The following is a 21,143-nucleotide window of genomic DNA, read 5'->3' on the forward strand; positions in this document are numbered from 1 at the left end:
CAATTGGCATAGATCATTGACGACAGAGCCATCTGTGGCAGGATCGCTCAAAGGAATGCAGTAGATGAATTAACATTCGTGCATTGTCATGAATGGAATGTTGAGGGTGTTACGAAGAGGAGGACCCGGAATGTCAGAGGGCACCGTCCATAGCCCTAGGAGGAGTTGGAATATCCAGGGTGCGAGCACCTAGTTGTATAGGAGTAAAGGAGACATTAACATTGAAAAGAGATCCCAAAGAGATAGCAATGGGATACAGGGTATCTAAGTTTCGGATGCACGAGTTGACGGCGCTGTGCAGGACGCGTATGTATGCAGGTACTGACAGGAACGTGTTCGCTGCTTCTCTCCGGGACGCAAGGGATGATATCGCGAAGGACCTAAGGTCAACCGGCTTTTTGTGCCTATCGACAGGGAGAAGGGACTCTAGCTTTCGTCGTCCTGGGCCCCTACAGTGAATTTCTTGCGCCCGGCTCCCGTGAGCTTCTGGAGCTTGACCCTGTCCACCTGCTCCCCTACCTTCTTCTCGATCCTTTGGATCTCCTCTTCGGCATCGATGGCCTCCGCGTTCGCGAATTCCAACACTAATCGTCTGCCTAGAAGATGGGTGTTCTTCAAGGCGTCCATTGCATTTTCCGCTTCGCGAGCGCTTACGAAATCAGCGAAACCAAAACCACGAGCAGACCGGTCAAACTTCTGAGGCACTCGCACAGACCGCAGCTGGCCATACGCTCCGAAAAGTGACCTGACGTCCTTCTTCGTGGCTTGGAATGGCAAGTTCTTGATGATGATCTTGGTTCGTCGGGCAGCGATTTTCTTCGCTGTGTCTTCCTTCCTCCTTTCCTCCGCAGCATCCAGGCCCTTATGGGACGCTCTTACTACCAGTGCGTGCCGGTCGAGGGTGTAGCCATTCATCACAGCAAGAGCAGCCTGGGCCTGGGCCTTGGTTCTGAAGTCGGCGAAACCGAAACCCATGCTCAGTGTCTGACCAGGGTTCTTGGGGTCCGGTTTAGTTTTTATCCTAGCAGAAACGAAGCCATCCAGCGGTCTGAACGCTTCTACCAGAGACTGATTAGTAGTGGAGAAGTTGAGGTTCTTGATGAACAGCGTTGCAGTGGCGAGGTTTTCTTCATCACCTTCGTCCGCAGCGAAAGTGTCTGCGGTTGAGAAGCCTTGCGATACGGCTTTAACCTCTGGCAATGGGTTCTGAGGGGGAACATTTGCCTCGAAGAGATTCTTTGGTGCCTTCTCCAGGAAGATGATCGAGTCCCCGAGTTTGCGGTATGCAAGGCCCTTGAAGGCCTTTTGCGCTTCATCGGGTCGCGAAAATTCCACAATGGCTATGGTACCGCTCGGCGGCATCAAGAGCCTGGTGATGGTTCCGAACGGCTCGAAGAGTTTCCGAAGGTCTTCGGTCTTCGTGCCATACGAAAAGTTCTTTACTAAAATGGCGATGTTTCCGCGCTCTCGCTGCTTGAAAGCATCGAGGTTTACACCATTCGCTTTGAAGTAAGCTTTGGTCTCTTGAATCACATGCGTTTCAGCATGAGCCTGCTTGACAGCAGCGTCCGACGAAGTGGGATCCAAGAGGTCAGACTTGGAGACACCAATTCGTTCAGCGACGGAGGACATGACGGCATCGGCCTAAGTGAATTAGCGAGGACCACATTTCGTGCTAAAAGTGTCAACCCACATTCATATACAGCGAGTTCCAGGTAAATGTCGAAGAGGAGGCTTCTTGCTTTCGCTTGATCTGCTTCTGTTTCTTCAACGGTAGTTTGGATAGCTCGTGCTCGTCCAACTTGTGCGTTTTCTTCTGTGATGCTGGCAGAATATGCAGTAGACGACCTTGGAAGTGCTTTCCATCCATGTTCTTGTACGCTTCAACGGCCGCGTCAGGATCAGAATACTGGACATATGCAAATCCTTTGCTGGTTGTGTATCTAGTATCGAAAGCAACATGAATCTGGAGAATGAAACATTAGTAACGTTTCAAGGCAGGTCAACGAGTGAAAACGGAGAGGAAATTGCTTTATCAGATAACGAGAGGCATCTACTAAAATTCTCTCTTCTGATTTTCACATCACTTGCTTTTGCATCGGATGTCCCTATCAGGAGTATATCATCATTCAAGCAGGGGGCACACCAAACGGCGTGGAGTGGAAACATACAAAATGAAAAAAAAAAAAATATTCTTACCTCTTCAATTTTGCCAAAGGGCGAGAACACTGGTTCAAGATCCGCCTCTTTCGTCTCATACGACAAGTTTCTGATGAACAATCGTGCGGAGATCCGGATGTTTTCGATGTTCGTATCAAGTTCCGGGGCTGTAGGCGCCTTCACCGACTCTTCCACCGCGGGCTTCTCCGGACTTGCGACAATAGGCGTGTCGAAGTTTGAGTCAGTCATTGGCGTATCATTGGCGACTGGCGCGGGGGGCGCAAAGGTTGCCTCTTCATCTTCGTCAAGCAGGCCCAGAAGACGGCTTGTCTTTGAGCGTAACCAGTCCATGTCGGATACAGGAGCCTGCTCCTCCTGCGGGGCTTCTTGCTCCGTTTCTTGCTCCTCACCAGTCTTCTCAGGCTCGGGCTGGGCATGGTCTTCATCAGTTGTAGGTAAGTGGCCAGCATTCAGTGAAGCAGATGAGCCGTCATGCTGATCCTGGCCGAGTTTCGCCTTCTTCCTCTGAGCGTAGGTCAGTTCCTCCTTGACATCATCAACAATGTCGGTAGGCTGCTCTTGTAATTGTGAGTCGGCTTCCACCGGTGGGGGAAATTGGTCATCATTTGCCCACGTTCGGGTCTTGGAGGGTTGCTGTAAGAGGGAGAGATACTCTTGCGTCTTGGAGTCCTTGACGGCTTCTCCTTCGCGTTTACGCTTGAGAGTGTTTCCCGAGGCATCATCAGGTAGATCTCTACTGTCCTTGCGGGATTTGTGGGTATTGTGAGCGGGTTCCGCATCAATCTAATTACTGGTCAGTTACAAGACCACCTTGACTGGTCAGCGAGCTCGACGGGGAAACAAAACGCAAGTAGACGTAGATGGAGACGTACCGGCTTAGCAATGTCTACTGAGATCTTGGACATCTTCATGAATGTCTTGTTGAAGTAGGATACAGCTTGCTGGGCCACCTCGGAGCTTTTGAAGCCCACGAAGCCGATCCTCCGTTTTGGCAGGACATGGGCATCCGTAACCTGGAAGCGGGTTGCAAAGTGTTTCTTGAGTTGATCATTGGTTAGAGTCGGCGGGAGGCCAGAGACAAATACTCTTGTGCTCTCCATGGTTGCGTGTTGAGCCTTGACTCGTGGGAAGAGAAGGTTGCAACTAGAAAAACTTTTGGTTTCTTTTTTTTTTCTGCTTTCATAGAGCCGAAGGCGGTGAGAAAGGTGGGAGGTGGTCTGTGCGTGTCCGCGCGGAGTTTCCTGCGCGCAGCCCAAACAACAAGTCGGCCATCGAACTACACCCCTTGAACTAGAGATCTGATTCGTTGCATATTCTCATCATCACAATCCTCTTCATCCGAACTGCACATACCGTTGATATCGCTTAATCGATCTCAAGATGGCCACCGAGAAGAAGGACAAGCTAGAACGTAAGTACGGACCGCTATACAAGCTCCCCTCCAGCTTGACTGACACGAATCCCAGCCCAAATCAAGTCCGTTGACATGGTAGGCGCACTTGTACCATGGATAGTGTCGATGCTCACAAATTATAGTCGGAGGACATGCAACAGGAGGCTGTTGAAGTTGGTATGGTTTCGTCTGGCGATTCGCGGGAATTAAGCTGATTGTTTAGCTATTGAGGCTATGGAGAAGTATCACATTGAGAAGGTATGCTCTTGCCGACTACACTTGAATCTCCCGCTGGCGGGCCTGATGCTAACGGCGCCTAGGACATTGCCCAATACATCAAGAGAGAAGTCCGCACCCCCGATTCACACATACGATGATTCCGAATCTTACAAAGAATAGTTCGACTCTCGCAAGGGCGCTACATGGCACTGTGTTGTCGGACGAAACTTCGGAAGCTTTGTGACACACGGTAATTGCCGCTGCACAGTCGTTGCCCGGTTTGACGATCACTGACTGGTGCCTTCTAGAAACGAAGCACTTCATCTACTTCTATCTCGGACACTGCGCTATCCTGCTATTCAAGACGCAATGAACCTGCGGATTCTATTCACACTATCATACGAACCGATAGGCACGCATACGCCCTCTCCACGTCGCCCCATGTACTTCGATCCCATACCACTTTACACGATTCCCCAACCGCATTGAGAGGGTGCCTCGGGCAGAGCAATCGATAATCCCTTCAGCATGCGATTTTTGTTCTAAATTCTATCATTCGGTGTTATTATTGGTAAAATCTATCTCCGAACTATACTCGGCTATCTGTGTCCCACCTACCGTATGCTCGGCAAATCAACAGCCACGTAAACACAAATTCCAAGATCAAGCCTCCTTCCTATAAGCTGTCTCAAGATCCGCAACAGCCAATATATGTAGTATGCCAAGTCAAGACAAAGAAATTCGGCCGGCACGTGCCCTGCAATGTTCATAACCGCCAAGACCCAAGCCACAGCGCCACACGTCAACACCCCTTCTCTTTAACTGCTGCCTTCCACCCAACCTAAACCACCGCAGAATCTAAACTATAGCTAGATTATTGTTCCAGAGACATTTCCTTACTATCCTAGTCGCAAATCAGGCCTAGCATCATGGCCATCTGCATCACCTTCGGAACACATGGTTCGTACTCCCTGGACCCTGGAACCTGGATCCTCGTCATAGCCCTCCTCCACCCGTTCCATGAAGCCCGGAGGAATCCTCCGCAGTGGACTGCACTTCGATATCCACCACCGGATCTGGAAGTACGTATACTGACCGGTCTATAGAGTTCACGTCCATGCTAGAGGGGTATGAGAACGTTAGAGCTTATTGCTATAACTGTATGTTTCCTCTGGCCCCGTCAATCCAAGTATATAGTCCTGTGGACATACCTCCAACCTTCGTCGGCTACTGGGCCGGCCTATGGAGAGATCGAATTCGTCCAGGGTCTCAACGGTTACCGATGAAATACTAAACCCTTCCAGGCAATCATTGGAACGGACGGTGTATAACCCGATGGTATGCCCTACCCTGCCCTAAGTGTACCCAATCTGCATGCCTAGCTAACCTTGCGACTCCAGGCCCTTCTTCACAATCTGCTTCATTGTATGGCTGGCCTTTCCTAACACCTGGCTCCCTTATCTATAAGCAGAAAGAGAGAACTAACAAAAAACCACAGCCCGTCATCCCACTCGCAATGCACAAGTACAAGGAAGTCACATGCTACACATGCCGATTTACGCAGGACTTACGGTATGTATATCATATTTTTTCAATTTATCTTTATCCTACTCAATTCAAATGAATGCATTAGACCACGTCCACTGACAAGAACAGTGACCGCCCCGACATCAATCCCGATACACGGCCGCCCGCCAATGCAGGCTGGGGACCACAACCTCCGCCGCAGGCCTATTTCGGAGGGCAGCAGCAGCAGCAGCAGCAGCAGCAACAACAAATGCAGTATCCGCCTGTGGCGTCGGGAGCTACGTCGCCACCGCCCCAGCAGTATGCGTATAAGTGATTGCGGTACGTATGGCGGTTGCGCTTGGGGTAGTATTGGGCCAGGGTCTTGAGGGTTGTCGGGTTTGCTTTGCTTTTTCAGATTGATACCTAGCTTTTCAGCTCAGTTGCTTGGGTTACTTTGTCTCTAGGGATGAGTGTGTATTCTTCTTTTTGCTGTCTGTATTCATATATATTTCCCTGTTTAGCTTGATTTCGATTGCTACAGTGATGATGATATTATTTCGTCAGTGTCGAGAAGAGAAACCGATGATGGTCAATAGAGTAATATTATATTCTAATCAAGGTCTTAATATAGATGCTAGCCATCTCTATGGCATAAGGTATAGTCAAGTGAACGAGTGGGGTATAATCAAACAGGCAGCGCAACAAAAACCAGCCGGTCTAGCCAGCTAGAAGCATCAACATCATTAAACGTCAGAAGAAAGGTCGAGCTCACTTCCCAACAACCTTCTCACTCGGCGTAACCGCGCCACTCGCCTCACTCTCCTCATTCTCCTCCCTCTGCCCCTCCAACGCATCCCTCCTCCAAGACTTCCCCCTAACATCAAGCATCATCAGCCGTGCAACCCTCATCATACTACTCCGCCCCTCCCAAAGCGGGAACAGAATCACACCGAACGCCGTCCCAAACAGCCAGATGATGCCAACAACAACCCACCCCGTGAAGAACTGCTTGCTGAAGACATACTTGGAACCGTACATGGGGATCGGCCACAGCAAGAGAAAGCAGATGACCATGCCGACTGTGAGGCACCGCGAGATAAAGGCTGCTTTGTTGAGTTTTTTGATCTCATCTTCTTCTTGCTCTTGTTGGGCGGGGGAGGGGTGGTGCGCTGCTTGGATGAGCTCGGGGTCGACATGCGCGGCGGCCGCGACGTCCGAGTCGTCGACTTGGCGGATAGCGCGCATGGACTCGTAGTCGTAGTTTTGCGGGCCGAAGACGTACGTCAGGACGGGGGAGAAGACGACGGGGCTAAGTAGAGCCGCAACGTTGCCTGCGAGCATGGGGTAGTTTGCGCCGGTGGATACGACGGTGAAGACGCCGTACTGCGTCTTTGTTGTCACGAGCCATGCGATCAGGGACATAGCGAGACCGAGAACCGGAGATGCAGCTGCCGCAATCCAGTTCTGGCCCTTCCAGACGAGCGTCATTGCGCCGGGGAACACGGCCGAGGAGATGATGACACCCATAAGGAGGTAGAGGTAGCCCATTCCGACGCCGGCGTAATGGAGACCTGTCGCGAAGCCAGCCATCACAATGGCGAATACCACGCAGGAGAGATGCGAGATCCAGACGAGGCGCTTGCCCTTGGCGACGGGGTTGATGTAGGCCTGGTAGATGTCATAGGTGAGGATTGAGGAAACGGCGATGAGCTGCGCAGAGAAGGCGGAGGTTACGGCCATGAAGATCATGAGCGTTGTGCAGACGGCGCCGCTGTAGCCGAGGAGTTCGACCGATGCAAATGGGAGGACGAGGCCGGCTGTTACGTCGACGGAGGCAATGCGGCGGGTTCCCTCTAGTGCAAGGGCGGAGAGGCCCATTGTTGTTGCGCAGAGCCAGGGGATGGCGAACCAGCAGAGGCCGCCGATTACGTAGCCGGGGAAGGCGTGGACGGGGTGTGCGGCGATGGCCTTGTTGTAGTAGCCGTTGTCGAGGAAGACGGTGCCGAAGTTGCCGACTAGGTTGATGACCCAGAAGATGCCGCCTTCTCTGGAATGCATAGTGAGGTAGCTGCCTTCGGTGTTTCCAGCAACTGGATTGCGTTGGGCGGCTTCGACGAGGAGGTCGTAGACCTTGCCAGGGGAGCCGAGGCGGTCATTGGTCGCGTAGGCGGAGAAGGCGAAGATAAAGATTATGACCACGATCACGACGGTGTGCATGTAGTCCGTGATGAAGGTTGCCTTGATGCCTCCGAAAAGAGTGTATAGTACCACACCAATGGGGAGGAGGAAGCAGGCTGCAACGACTGGGACGCCGGTCATGGAGTTGAGCACTGCGGCGCCGCCAGTGAGCAGCATGGCTGTGACGAGGATGTTGGTCATCAGGCAGAAGACGATGAAGACGATGTGCACAACTGTGCCGTAGCGAGCTCGGATGGCTTCAAGGAAGGTGTGCGCGTTGGGTGCCCGTCTCTTGAGCTCGATGGCGAGTGTTGCAAACAGGATGATCTGGACGCAGGCGCCTTTTCACTGTTAGCATACTTCCATGCCATTGAACGAGGAGAGCTAACCTGACGCATAGAAGAAAGGTCCCGAAGTGCCGTACTGGTAGGCCACGGCCGTGGATTGCAGAAGAGTAGCAGCCCAGGTCCAACTACTCACAACAGCAGACGCCACCAGACCAGACTTGACGCTTCGTCCGGCGGTTGAGAACATTTCAGATGTGATAACCTCATGTTGATACCTAGACCGTCAGCTTCGACCATGGTCCGTAGACATTGATGAAGGCCATACCTTTTGAGAGACCAAGTGATGAAGATCATAACCAAGGCAAAGGCAAACCCTAAGCCGATGATGATTCCATAACCAAACCCTTGGGTGAGGGGAGCAGTGAACTGCACGGTCTCTACCCCCGCAGCATCTGGGGCAGCTATGACTGCAACCATTGTGGATAGCTGGGGACCGATTACCTGTAGAAAGGAGGGCTACTAGTGTGTCCCGAATGATCTGTGGTCTGCAGCTTGTGACTCCGAGAATGCAGGGCAGGGGACTGGCTGATATAAGTGCTTAAATCTCCGATTCCGCAGAGTCACCTCTCAAGCAGGATGACAGGAAGCCGCGATAGACTAGAAATTATTGGCGATGCAATGATAAATAAGAACAAGGGCATTGATACATGGGCGGCCCCGGTCCATACTCTCCGGGGGCATTGATAAGACGACCATGTTTCGTAATGGGCGAGGAAGCTTGGCAGTCCTCTTGGTTTCCAGTGTTCCACTGCAGCTCTTCAGAGTCAGGGTCTGGAGGAGACACGAGAACAGCTGGAGCAGTGAGTTGCCCTTCGCATGGATAAGGTTGTTATCGTGGTGGACGAAGAGTACTTCTGATTGGCGAATTACTGCAAGCTTATCAGCACAGCTTGAAGGCCATCCTTCCCATTGGACGGGAAAGCGAGCTGATAAGCTCTGGGCCCCGACAATTGAACGGGCGTAAACGGGCCGGCCGTCGCGCGCTTTCGACTGTCATTCTCGACGGTAAAGCTTGACTGCAGATAACGCTGTTACTCGATACTCCCACTAATTGATCCTGTTGCTCCCCACACACGAGATGGCCTGAGAGGTGCCAGTGCTGCCCTGTCTCCTTGGAGATGCCTATCAGGGTTAGTAGGTCTATTCCACGTCCGGGGAACATATGCCTTTCTCCAGAGCACTTATCAAGCCAAACTATGCACTCGGCTTCTTGTCCTCCTAGGCCATGAAATCCCAGGATCAAAGCGGGATGTCATTGTCATTGTCTCTTCAGACAATTCGAGTATCGATCAGGACTAAAGGAAATGAACAACCGTCTCGGCTTTATGGTTAGCAGAACTCCGGGCCTAAAGACCTTTAAAGATCCAGCTCAGTGACTGACCCATCGTTCTCGCGAGGGCCCCATTCTCCAGGCTCAGCCCTACCTACAATATGATCAGTGTACGGAGCAGACTTTGCTCCATAGCTCAATAATCCATGCACCATCCCACAAACCAATCCTACCGGCTGTAAGTGGTCAGCACTCGACCCTGGTCAGGTTCTGGGTAGTAGTAACCGTTACCGCGTTTGCCAGTAGCTTCAGGATCTAGTTCCTTATCAAGCCTCTTCTTCCTGTCTTCAGCCCATCGGCCAACTGCACATGGTCCCTTGGCTTGCTGACCCGAGGGCTTGGGGCGGCCTAGCAAATTTTCTTTCGAGTCGTCGACCGCTCCAGGCTCCTTCGACTAGTAAGTGCATAATCGAGATGCAATTTCGACAGGCATATATAGCCGAGTAGTCACGATATCCCATCGATATTTCACCCTTGTACATGCGCAGCTGAGTCTTCTTGACAATTCTGATGGGATAAGCGGCTGCTCGGTGGGCCATGGCCTGGATATCGTACTTCGCAAGCCCGCCGATAACGGAGGCATGGGTATTTAGGAAGGAGCTTGGTGGTAATCGCATACTCATAGCGCACTGGGACGGGATTGGCGAGGCTACTATACAGATAAATTGCTTCCCGGCTGTAACTAATTTGACTGACTCTACATTAACATATTGTCATTCCGAGCACCGAATGCAAACAAAAAAGAAATCTCAACGCAAAAAGTAAAACCCATGCTGCAGACGGGTATTGGCTCTAAAGGCACTCCAGCAAAGAAGAAATCTGGTTCGGGCTGGTGGGTGTTTTCCAAGCACTGTGCATCCCAAGCTCACCGGCGCATGGAATAAAACAGAGGAGAAAGGGGTATATCGTTTTCGAAGGTTCAGAATTGTTGAGTTTATCGATTCGCGCTTCTTGGCAGTCGATGCATCGCAGGACGAACGGCTTCATCGAGCAAGTGATCACAGTTGCGTACACCAAAACCGTGCTTCTCAGATGACGCCAGTCCGCGTTCCGCCTGCATCCAACTCAATTGGTCCCAGATAAGGCCAGACTGCGAAAATGGGCGATAGGCCGATCACGACTCTGCAGCTCACGAGGAGAATTTGCGGGTAATCTTGGCAATGACTAAAACGAGCGAATGTCAGTCCTCAATCGCACCAGCTTTCGTCAAAGAATAAGGAACCACATACCATGCAGACCAACAACGGAGAAGATGAAACCCAAGCTAAGAACCAACACAACAACGGGGTCAACCCTCAGACCGGGGCTCTCGTCCGTGTACAGCTTGAGCATGGTGCTGGAGGAACCGCCGGCGCCGGCGGAACGAGTCGAGCTAGGGCGAGCATTGCGGAGAGACTCCTTGTGGTCGGCGGCCGCGCGGCGACGCAGAGCAGCCCGGGGACCACCAGGGGGAGTGGGAGAGGAAGGGCGGTTGACGGAAGAGACAGCGGAGGCGGCGCCAGCGGACTTGGAGTCCGGGCCTGATTCGGCGCCAGAGGTCAATGGGGAGGCAGCGCGAGGAGAAGACTGTAGCAAGGTTCTATGTTAGTATTGGTTTAATTGGTACTGGGATGAATTGCGAATGGCTTTGCTTCAATGAAGCTGCTGGTTCGAATATCGTCGGACAGGGACGCACCATTGTGAGATAAGATGGAATGAGCGATCAAATCTAAGATCAGCGGGAAAGAAGAAATTCTGACTGAGAAGGAAGGAGAAGAAGTTTGTGGAGAGGGAGAGTCGAGTTAAGTAAACTGATGAGGTGAGGTCTGGAGGCGTTCTAAAGGACACGATCACTTCACTGCTGTAAGTCACGTATTGTCATATTTCGATCCCCCGGCCCAAGTAGCCAACCACAGCACATATTTCTGCACTCGCTGGGTAACGCCATTACAGTGCATTTACTCATACTAGCAAATTAAAGCCCCCTGAAGTTGAACCCTTGGAATCCGAATACTAATATTGTCAGATATACAGGATATAAGACTTTCAATGAATGAATTGCTAGCACATGGCTACAATGAAAAGTATGTAGTCGTAATAATTTGACATGATTGTAGCTAAGGTATGAAATAAATCCAAAGCATAGATATGTTCATCAAGCAGACGCTATGGGTAATTTGAACTGACATATGGACAATAGAGCAAAATGTAAGCAACCCAGACTTTATGAATGAAAAGCCGTAACAAACCCCGATAACGTAGGAAAAGGTATCATGTGTAAATATTCGAAAGACGCCCAAATTCAGTTTTCAGTCAAGACATGGCCAAGTGGGCGCATATATAGATTGTCCCAATAAGCAGCATCGTCGAGAGAAGCAAGCTGCGAGATGCACTTAATCGATCATCATCCGGCCGGGCACCTGTCCGGCGACGTTGGACAACTCGGTAGAGCCCTTCTCCCCATTCTTGCCCTTCTTTTTCTTGTTGATGTGGGGTTTCAAACCCTTGTGGAAGTTGTGCATGCATACACAAGCGTTAATGATGGTCATCACGATCAATATCAGCGTAATGATGGCGAAGAAAGTCAAAGACCGCCGGGCAGTTGAATATTCGTTTGCGGTTGCTGGCTGGTACATACGGACCAGCTTGAACAGGAAGTATGCCATGGCTGCAAAATAGAGAAGCTATAAGTTGTTAGAGAAATCCACAATCAACCGAAACGAGGGACATACGATAATGGCGATCATTCCAATAGAACTCTCACGCCGCACGAAAAATGCCGCACAGAGGAGAATCAAGATTGTAACCGGTATAGCGGCGATTGTAAGAGCGAACTCGGTATCTTTTCGGTTCGTAACGATAACCAGGAATTGGATGGTGAAACCAAGGAAGAAGAAAAGATCGAACTTGAGCAGCGCAATGTAAATCTGCAAAGCTATCAATACTCCGCTCAACGGTAACAAAAGGACAATCCACGCACCTGATACGTCAGATAACGACGCTTCATGCGCAAATCAGCGCTGATGTGCTTATAGATGGACCATGCAAATTCATCGTAAAGCTTCCAGGCGACAATCATCATCAGCACACTACCCATGGCCACAACAATCGGAATAATGATCAAGAAGGGCTGCGTTTCGGCCCAGATGTCGGGGTTGACGGCATTGTTATCCGTTAGGACTGTCACGGCTTCCTTGATCTGCTGTACTTGGACTGCGCCGTAAACCAACAGCCCGACATTGCATAGACACAGTCCAATAACTTGAATAGTGTTTTTGAGGCGTAGAGCATCGTACACGATGAACAGCTCATAGAGGAATCCGAAACTGTATAGCGCAAGGAAAGTCGGGATTGTTTTGGAGGAGGTCACGAGTTCGGCTTGGGGTTTAAGTTGGATCTGGAAGTTTGCGAAGATGTAGCTGCACATCGGCGCGTTAGAACAGAATCAGGCAGAGTTTCCAGGGCGCAACATACCATTGCAGTGCAAGGGTGATGACTGTCTGGACTAGCGTGACGATGGCGAAGGACCACGTCCACAAGGAATTCGGTTTGTACATTTTGCGTCGTTTAGGAGCCGGCGATACATTTGTATATCCTTCCCTCCCGCGAAAACCCCCGTTATCTCGTCTGAACGATGGATCAAAGGACCCGCCGAACAGGGACGCTCGTGATGATGTGTGGGAATAAATCTTGACAAAGTGCTCCGTGACGGAGCTGGTTTCGTCTAGGAATTCGGTCTGTGGATACAATATGGCGTTTTACCACCGAGACGGTGGTAGGCAGAGCGGAGGGGTTTTCGTGAACGTTTAGGAGGCGTGGTGTGCTTTGTTTCGACGGTTGGGTCCTACTTGTCCCACAGCGTCTTGATTTGTCTCGTTTCGGGGCGTTTGGGTCTCAGGAGATCGATCCTATCTCGAATAGGACCGATGAGCTGCGACACCCGAGCTCCAACTATCATACAATCCCCGATAATGCCCCAGCTGTCGACCGGATACCGATGGACTGGGGTAAGACGACAGAAGAGAAAGGGAGCGTGGTCGCAGTGTCGAAGATCGCTTGGTTGTCCAAGGTGTGCCAAGCCGCAGTGGTACGCAGTGGGTTGTTGGGCGGGGAGGCTCACATCGATTGTCCTAGGCTTAGGCGAGGTCGAAGGCTGAGCCTTTGGCTGGCGGGAGTCGAGATGGCTGAGGTGCGGTGCAGGTTGGAAAAAAACGAGTGTCGGGGCCGAAGGCGCGGTTTGAAAGATTGACTCGACGGCTGGGGAGGAGGAACAATGGAAGAAGAGTAAGAAATCGAAAACCCGGGGGATGCGAGACAGTCCGGCACTCTAGGAGGGTAATTTCCAAGCCTGCCTGCGAAATGTTGCCTGGCGCACCCGACTCAGAGCCACGGTTGGGATTTAGGGGGGTTAGTGATCGGTGGGACTGCACAGGTACCGCCTTACGTGTCTGAGTCTGGAACACGACGACCCTTCTTGACAGTTAACGGTGGCTTTTACCCTCCCCTTTCACACTATCGATCCTACTCATATTAATTCAGGATCCATTCGAAAACATTATGAAAATGTCTAAAAATACAAAGACTGGTGAGTCTGTCTATCTGTCTGTTATCCCGTCCCTGGCACGGCATTCTGTACGACATCCAGCAACACGACTCCAACTGTTTCTCATAAACACCGTTCCCCGTACAACCAATTGACCATGTCCCATTTTCTCTTGGCGACTTATCTTTGCCCTACGAAATAAATTTGATTCGAGTCATGATCTTCTCAGGCCTGGGGATAAACATGGTGTGTTCATATGCGGTACCTGCATCTTAATCGTTCTGTAACTTTTGGTCGTTGAACCGCGATCGTCGGTTACCGATGCGCAGGGACGGTGCCTAGGTCCTATAAATAGCCGGCATTGCAGATGCTACGCTGAGGTTCAGATCAAGCACTGAATCTGAGAAGCAAGGATCACTGCATCAGACGCTCACATATCTATCTATCTACTCTACACACCGGACTCCAGCCACTTGCTGTCTGAGTCCTGGTGTCGCGATATGCCGTCCTTCTCCAAGAGCATTGCCGTACGGTGCAATTTGAATCAACTATGGGTTCAAACACATTAAGAGGACCAATCTTGTGCGAGTAGGGCGGCTCAAACTCCGCCTCGTTGTGGCTCATCAAGCTATGGATTATTATCGAAGCCTTCAAAGGAAAGATTTCTCGGCCTGAGCCGGGCCAGCCGGCCCTCGCGAGTCGCAGCGGACAGGATTCTAGACTCTGCGATTGCTCCGTATTCGTACAGCTCATTTCGGACACGGTATGTTGTGGCGGTGCTCCAGGCGCAAGCCACCTTAGGCCGGCAGGAAGCTGGGGGAGGCTTTATGCCAGCAACATGGTCCAGGACTAAGAGTAAGAGGGCCTGAGGTCATGGTGCTGATAATTAATTAACCGATGCTCTCATGGGACCCATCGGGATCCTCGAGTCTGATGCTGAATATCCAGCGTGACATGGTCGCCTGCGCTGCGCTCAGTTTACTCCGTATCAAGCTCGGAAATATACTTGCCCACTTCCACAAATCATATGCAAAGCAAGCAGCTACGCCAAATCTCCAAGTATTATTCCCAAAACTTGAAGCTATCGGTTTCGCCTCAGAAAGGCGACAGAGCCCATCAGTGAAATGAAAAGGCTACTTGAGGATCATGGTCCGTGAAACAGTTAGGAGTACTCCGTACGGGGGGTGCGCGTATGGAGGAGTAGGGCTGAGACCGAGCGAGCACATCACGTGTTCCAACAGCTAATAATCATTTGTAAGCGGACTCCGCTGACTCACTTACCAGTCCAGCCCTAATCCAGCAAGCGGTGTAGATGCGGCCAGGAGCTCCGAACCACCACCAAAAAACCCAAAAAAAAACCCCCTCGTACCTTTTTCTTCTTCCTCAAGCGTCATCCCCCCCATGCCGCGTTTCTTTGCTTCACACGACAAGGCCTCACAGCCCTGTCCGGGCCCTATAGCCAGCTGACAACCGCATCACCTGCTATATCCCGACCCCCCCGCAAATGAGAAATTCGGAGGAATCTTCAAAACCACATGCACCCGCCGTCCACACTACCCTCTCAGAGGGGAAGTTGGGAAGGCCGGTACGACCCGCAAGGGTCTGGTGTGAGTTTCGCACATCTGCAATCGGCATCAGAAACATCGGGGCAGAGGGACTTGTCCCTCTGGTTTCCCCTTGGGAGAGTCATTGCGAAGATTGTGTGTGTCTGGTTACTCTAGCTGGGCACGACACTTTAGTGCAATACGCGGCATACTTTGGCCCTTTTACAAGGGACTGGTATCATTCGATTCCGATTATTCGGGGGGGATGGCGCTTCATTCTTTTTTTTTCCCAGGTTAGTTTTTTCTTCACCCCCGCCTTTACAGTTGGTTCGGGGGAGCTGGAAAGGATATTTGTGGCCTTGCTAATTTGTTGGGTCTGGGGTTTCGGTCCTGTAGGGCTTTGGGCTTGGGGTTGGTCTTGGGAGGCTTCGCGGCCGTGTGCGTGAGGACAACGGTGGAAAATATTGTTGAGCTGTCAATTGATGGTACTGAAGGATTCGTGCCGCTCCAGCTAGATAGATGCTGTCCGTATTTGATATGCTTCCATAATTTACAATGAAGAGCCTGACAGGATCCATCAATGACCAAGTAACGCGTAATAAAACAACTCGCTTGATATCTAAAATGGAGATTATAGTAAAAGACATTTACCCTCTTCGGATACATTCAACATCCAGGAGTATTTTCGGTAGAAAAAAAAAAACGAACAATAAATAGAAAAAAGAGGTGTAATCATGCCCGCCCCTAATGCATCCTTTCGTGATCATAACCAGCACCGACTATCACCAGCGTCGCGCTTACTCCTCGTCACCGATCTAAGAATAATCCATGAGTACATGTTCAACACTATCATAACTTTCAGGGGAAGGGGAATCGGGGCATTCTACCTTGGGAGCGAGATAGAACCTCAGGTGACCGCTACCAAGACCGTACTCGACGAGCAGAGGGACTTCCTGGGAGAGCGAGAGGCTGACGGTGCTGGAGAGGTTGGTGGCCTTGCAGAAGTTGACGAGGTACTTGAGGGAGAATGTGAGGGCGACGGGTTCGCTGAGGACAATGGAGACGTTCTGCTCGGGCTTGTCGACGCTTGTGTGCTGGCGGATTGTGACGGAGCCGCTGCCGATGTCGCCCTGGCAGGAGAACTTGACGCCTTCTTTTGTTGCTTCGATGACGACTGTCGCCAGTTAGTTATACAGTTGATAAATATGAATGGCCAGGGAGAGTAAATTGTACCTGACTCGGAGAGCGCGTTAAGATCCCTGCAAATTCGTTGGAACTCTGCCGAGGGCATCTCAACCGTCGCAGCGTACTCCGTCTCCGGGATGGCAAGGTGCTCCTGGTCAATGTCCATCAACTTAATATCGTACTCGCTCAGCCTGTCCGTCTCTGCGCTCTCGAACATCAGGTTAACGACATCGGGAGAGTCGTCCGCCTTCAGGGTGAGGATATCTTCGTTTTGAGCAGCCCGCAGGACCTTGGTCAGGGAGACCAGATCGATACCAATGGGGATGTTGCGGTCGCAGCGGTAGGGAGAGAAGCCCTCGGCCTTGAGGAGCATGGAGACCAGGGCAACGTGGGAGTTGTCCATGGCCTGAAGGGCGATTCCGGAGTCATTGCAGTCGAAGTTGCAGTACTGCACGAGATCTTTGATGGCGTCGACGACCTGAAGGGGAAGTTGTGAGTTATGGTCGGAGAGGAAAATTGTGGGATTGGAGGCAACGTACGCGCTTGAGGAGACTGGCTTGTTCGAGGCGGGCTTCCAACACTGGTTATATGTGAGAAATAGCTCAATGGCAGACGCTGCTTCCAATACTTACTCTTGATGTGCTGTTTAATGTGTGATTGAGTGATGAGGATGGGATGCGGTGAGAAGCGTGGGGAAAGAGGGAGACGAGGATGTGAAGTTGAGGATTCTGAGCACGGAATGGGTGGTTAGAGGGTAATATATAGAAATTGGGTGGCTGCCGGAAACTCACAGGTTATATGCAGAGGTGAGTAGAGTAGTGAGGGAGCTGGAGGGGAGAAATGTCGAGACAGAGACATTCGCGTTCTGGTGTGGGTCGTGTCTGCTCCAGCTCACGCGTCGTGTTAATTTGACCCTTTTGAGCCTAGCTCGAGGGTTCGTGTCCAGACTCATTTGCAGAACATCTACGGGAATAAAACAGGGAAAGGATCATTCGTGTATTAGTTCTATTAACTAATAGTATGTGTAGTGCTATAATCACGGCAAGGAAATATTTTGGCGTCTGACGCAAGTAACCTGTCCTCCAAAACCAACGCCCGATAACGTACAGTGGACGAGATATTTTACAGGAAGAGATCAAGAATCCAAGAAACAAACGAAAAGAAAAGAAAGATAAAAAGTGAAAGATAGAAATATCCAACGCCAAACTCCAGCCAAATCTATCAGTCTGGGTATCAATCGCGCGGCTAGGACTGGCGACGAAAGGTTCTGGGACAAGATATATGCAGTCGAAGAAGGAAATGTACAAGGCATCCTGCGGAGAGTCCAGCTCGGTGGAGGATCAAAGGCTTGTAACGCGTTTTGAGCTTGTGGTTTTGGGTCTCTGCTTGATCACCATCTCAAGCTCTTTCAGCATGTGGGTATTAGCATCCATCCGGTCTCGCGCAGCGGCTTGTTTCGCTCGATCTTCTTTTACCCGCGCAATACGCTCTTCTCGAGTCAAAGATGCCCGCTTGTTACTTCGGGGAAGGGCAACGGCCTCGAAAATCTCTTCGGCATCGTCGATGCTATAGGTGATACCCGAGACAGGCCTGCTTTCGCCGTTCAAGGCTCTCAACGCATCGGACGGACTACCTTCCACCGCGGTGGTGCCGCCTAGGCTGGGTGTGGGTGATACAGGGAAAAGCCCGCTCGGTGGCCGCGAACGAGTCGCAACGGACTGGTTGTCGAGACTGCTCATAAGGCTGGACTTGCCGGTTTCCCATTCCTGGAGCAAGCCCTTGATATCAGTCCCGATTGATTCGTACTGAGCTAGAAGTGAAGCTTCTAGCTCGCTGGTGTCAGTTTCGACGTCGTTTGTAGACATCTCCTTAAAAATGTGCATCTTTGCGTGCAGGGCACGAATGCCCTGAGAGAGTGAATTCAGCTTCCTGTATTGAGCGCGAAGGCGGTCTTTGCCAGGAGAAGCTGTCGGAAGTGGCGATGGTGGGACATCAGCCGTGCGATCTTCTTCGTTCAGTATGTTTGTCATTCTTTGCATGCTGTCGCCAGTCACTGTGGTCAAGTTTCTCATCTGCTCAATAGCGGTGCTCCACCTCGCAATGTCCGACCCGCCCCCGTCGGCCCCAAGAGCCAAAAGACAGCAAAGGATGCTTTTCCTAACAAGATATAATCTTCCAAACAGCGTCCGAAGGCCACGTAAAGAAAACCGGTCTTCATTTTCTCGATCAGCAAAGGCACTTTCGATCTCGATGAGGTCTTCTCGCGAAATATCGTAGATGTCATGATATTTAGCGAGATTTGCGCTGTCCGTCAGCGGTTGTAGGGCATGCTGCGCTTGGATGTAGTGGCCAAGCATAGAGTAGAAGCACTCGGATACGATGTGACGTAGTCTGAGGCAACGACGGACTTGGGCCTGGTCCTCGAGTCTACTGACCGGGGGTAGAGGTGTACTTCTGTGCAAAGGTTAGCATTGACAGCCTAGTAGGAGGCTTATGGGAAGACTCGCATGCGGTAGCCTCTTGAAACCAGTTCTACCTCCTGTATGAACACCACAGACGCCGAAGCCGCCGAGTCAAACCCCTGAGCATTGCCAATAAAGAGCATTGCCGCATCCACAGCTTGATGTCGCAGGTATTTGATCCACTGACGCCTCGCGAAAGCGTAGAATAGGACTCCAAGCACCGGGACCAATACTAGTAGAACGCCGACTTTTCGAGGGTTGATGCCCGTCCCGGTTCGAGGTCGGCTCCAATGTAATAACCAAGCAATTGAGAACGAGGTCGAGGCGGTGACAAACGCCCCCTGTAAGCCGAATGTGGTGGATAGCGTGGGAAGGTCCGTCGGGACTGTATTCGATAGGACGTCGGTAGCGGAGGTGTAGGACGGAGCATTATGTTCGTTCAGTAGTTGCGAGGCGACAATAACGTAGCCAAATTGTTCCAAGAATCTCTCATTATCGTTTCGGCCCAGACGCGAGTTCAACGCGGACTAAGCGCCATTAGCAGCTTCCCGTCATTATTTGTTCTTGTACATACTGAGCAGACATCGTACAACCGACCCAGAGCAGCCGTCTGGCGCGATGCCTTGAGGTTCAGAGGTTTCGGTAGTTTGCTCCGTATACGGGTCTGGAATTTCGATGCTCCTCGAGGCGCAAAGTCGGCGGCAGTGGAATCGGATAGCTCGTCTTCGTTGTCGGTCTCTTTGACAGGCCAGTCGGGGCTGTGTTCGCCTTCTCCTGAAGACCTAACAGTCAGATCCATTATCCCGCAAAGCTCGAACCGAACTAACCTCGAAGATACTCGGCCAGGGGCGAATTCTCATAAACCAGTGACTCCATGACTTAGCTCATTCCGTAAGCGGCGGCGACGGGGAAGGTGTTCGGATCGAATTCACTTGCGACCAGTTTGCGGAGATAGCTGGCAGGTGGCGTAGAACGGTAGGAAAGAACTAGACGTAGGTAGGATCAAAAGCAACTTGCAATTCCAGGGCCATCTCCTTGACCTTCAGGACAGGACGCTGCGGATTATCGATAAGGAGCAGGTTTTGGGAATCCACAAGGACGGCGTGAGGGGGGCGGAGTAAATATGTAAGCGGAATGATGTTATTTCGAGCGCAGCAGAGGCCAAGCTACCGACAGGAAAGAATATGCAGGACAGAAACTCCTTGCAGCAGGCGACGTTGAAGATCAGCTGGCCGGCTCGCGGCGTGTCTGGGGAAAGGGAGGGAGATGGAATGAGGCGTAAGACCGCAGACGGTCGAATCGGATTGGAATCACAGGTTCAGGAACGGCCGCCGGAGCTAGACGACTCGCCCCACTGCTAATCAATTTCGCTTCGTTTGCATACGGAGTCTCCGTAGCTGCATAAATATAGCAATAATAGGGAATTGGATAGAGCAGAACAGCAATATTTAAGAGATGGCCGTCCATATGCTATCTAGTCCAGTCAGACTTGTGAATGTCGCCCTCCGCGGTGGGCCGAGGTCCCAACCACCATGCAGTCTGGGCTTCAGGTGTTCTTCCTCGGATCCGAGCATAACGTCTGTTTCAGCTTGATACAGGGGACAGCGCGGATGCCGGAGACGATCCTGATCTGCTATTTCGTGGCTTATATTTCTTAAGTCGAGACTAAATAGCGCAGGACCTCCTGTAAAACACTCTGTAGTGTTGTAAAGGCGCAAAGCAAGTACGTATGAAGCTCCATCCTTTTATTACAATGCATTGTGCAATATCTAGTGTTTGATATTGCCGCTTTGTACCTTGCTCGGTGCATTGATCAGCAAGGGTCTCGGGGATTGGAGTAGTAATACACTGCGGCGAAGAGGAGATGAGTATGAGTCCTTGCTGCGAAACACAGCACGATGATAATACTAGACGAACTGCAACATTAGACCGTGGTCTATCAGGTTGAAATTAACTGTCTGTCACCAAATAAGATTCGTTCTGCAGGCGAATCATCTCATTGGCATCACTTTTTAAAGCGCAGGATGTGGTTGTCCGTGGAGGCGTGAACACGGCGAGCCGCACGTAATATGTCGGGCATATTTCTCCTACACTTTCTGTATACAAGCAATTATTAGTCTATTCAGTCATAGAGAAAAGAACCGACCTGTCTCTACGCGTTCTTGATGGATATCCTTGACTGCGGGCTCATAGTCTCAGGCAGAAATGGTTGTCCGGGCAACCAGTCAACATCACATTCGCGCCCTGCATCTGCCACTGACCTCGATGCCTGG

At 51.2% G+C, this 21,143-nt stretch overlaps 6 protein-coding genes across 6 annotated transcripts; 1 reads left to right on the forward strand and 5 right to left on the reverse strand.

Annotated features, from left to right (window-relative positions):
* Nucleotides 1–426: 426 nt before the first annotated feature.
* On the reverse strand, nt 427–3,281 carry mrd1 (RNA-binding ribosome biosynthesis protein MRD1; the record flags this gene model as incomplete). Its single annotated transcript, XM_026750169.1, has 4 exons — nt 427–1,644; nt 1,694–1,966; nt 2,200–2,964; nt 3,054–3,281. 4 exons carry the CDS (start codon nt 3,279–3,281, stop codon nt 427–429), a joined length of 2,484 nt encoding a protein of 827 aa, XP_026601173.1.
* A 1,441-nt stretch (nt 3,282–4,722) lies between these two features.
* On the forward strand, nt 4,723–5,636 carry DSM5745_08154 (rhodopsin family protein; the record flags this gene model as incomplete). Its single annotated transcript, XM_026750170.1, has 3 exons — nt 4,723–4,875; nt 5,292–5,365; nt 5,450–5,636. 3 exons carry the CDS (start codon nt 4,723–4,725, stop codon nt 5,634–5,636), a joined length of 414 nt encoding a protein of 137 aa, XP_026601174.1.
* A 434-nt stretch (nt 5,637–6,070) lies between these two features.
* DSM5745_08155 (sodium:solute symporter family protein) lies at nt 6,071–8,244 on the reverse strand (the record flags this gene model as incomplete). The annotated part of the gene is made up of 3 exons (XM_026750171.1): nt 6,071–7,821; nt 7,870–8,042; nt 8,093–8,244. The coding sequence occupies 3 exons, from the start codon at nt 8,242–8,244 to the stop codon at nt 6,071–6,073; spliced, it is 2,076 nt and encodes a 691-aa protein (XP_026601175.1).
* A 2,042-nt stretch (nt 8,245–10,286) lies between these two features.
* Nucleotides 10,287–10,835, reverse strand: DSM5745_08156 (SEC61-beta family protein; the record flags this gene model as incomplete). Its single annotated transcript, XM_026750172.1, has 3 exons — nt 10,287–10,321; nt 10,387–10,723; nt 10,764–10,835. The coding sequence occupies 3 exons, from the start codon at nt 10,833–10,835 to the stop codon at nt 10,287–10,289; spliced, it is 444 nt and encodes a 147-aa protein (XP_026601176.1).
* Nucleotides 10,836–11,529: 694 nt separating this feature from the next.
* On the reverse strand, nt 11,530–12,693 carry DSM5745_08157 (uncharacterized protein; the record flags this gene model as incomplete). The annotated part of the gene is made up of 4 exons (XM_026750173.1): nt 11,530–11,820; nt 11,869–12,063; nt 12,117–12,555; nt 12,611–12,693. 4 exons carry the CDS (start codon nt 12,691–12,693, stop codon nt 11,530–11,532), a joined length of 1,008 nt encoding a protein of 335 aa, XP_026601177.1.
* A 3,327-nt stretch (nt 12,694–16,020) lies between these two features.
* DSM5745_08158 (Proliferating cell nuclear antigen) lies at nt 16,021–19,669 on the reverse strand (the record flags this gene model as incomplete). Its single annotated transcript, XM_026750174.1, has 7 exons — nt 16,021–16,038; nt 16,111–16,397; nt 16,457–16,988; nt 17,041–17,136; nt 17,803–18,862; nt 18,967–19,397; nt 19,445–19,669. The coding sequence occupies 7 exons, from the start codon at nt 19,667–19,669 to the stop codon at nt 16,021–16,023; spliced, it is 2,649 nt and encodes an 882-aa protein (XP_026601178.1).
* Nucleotides 19,670–21,143: the final 1,474 nt, after the last annotated feature.

This window comes from Aspergillus mulundensis (assembly GCF_003369625.1).
Source record: "Aspergillus mulundensis strain DSM 5745 chromosome Unknown scaffold_9, whole genome shotgun sequence".
NCBI lineage: Eukaryota > Fungi > Ascomycota > Eurotiomycetes > Eurotiales > Aspergillaceae > Aspergillus > Aspergillus mulundensis.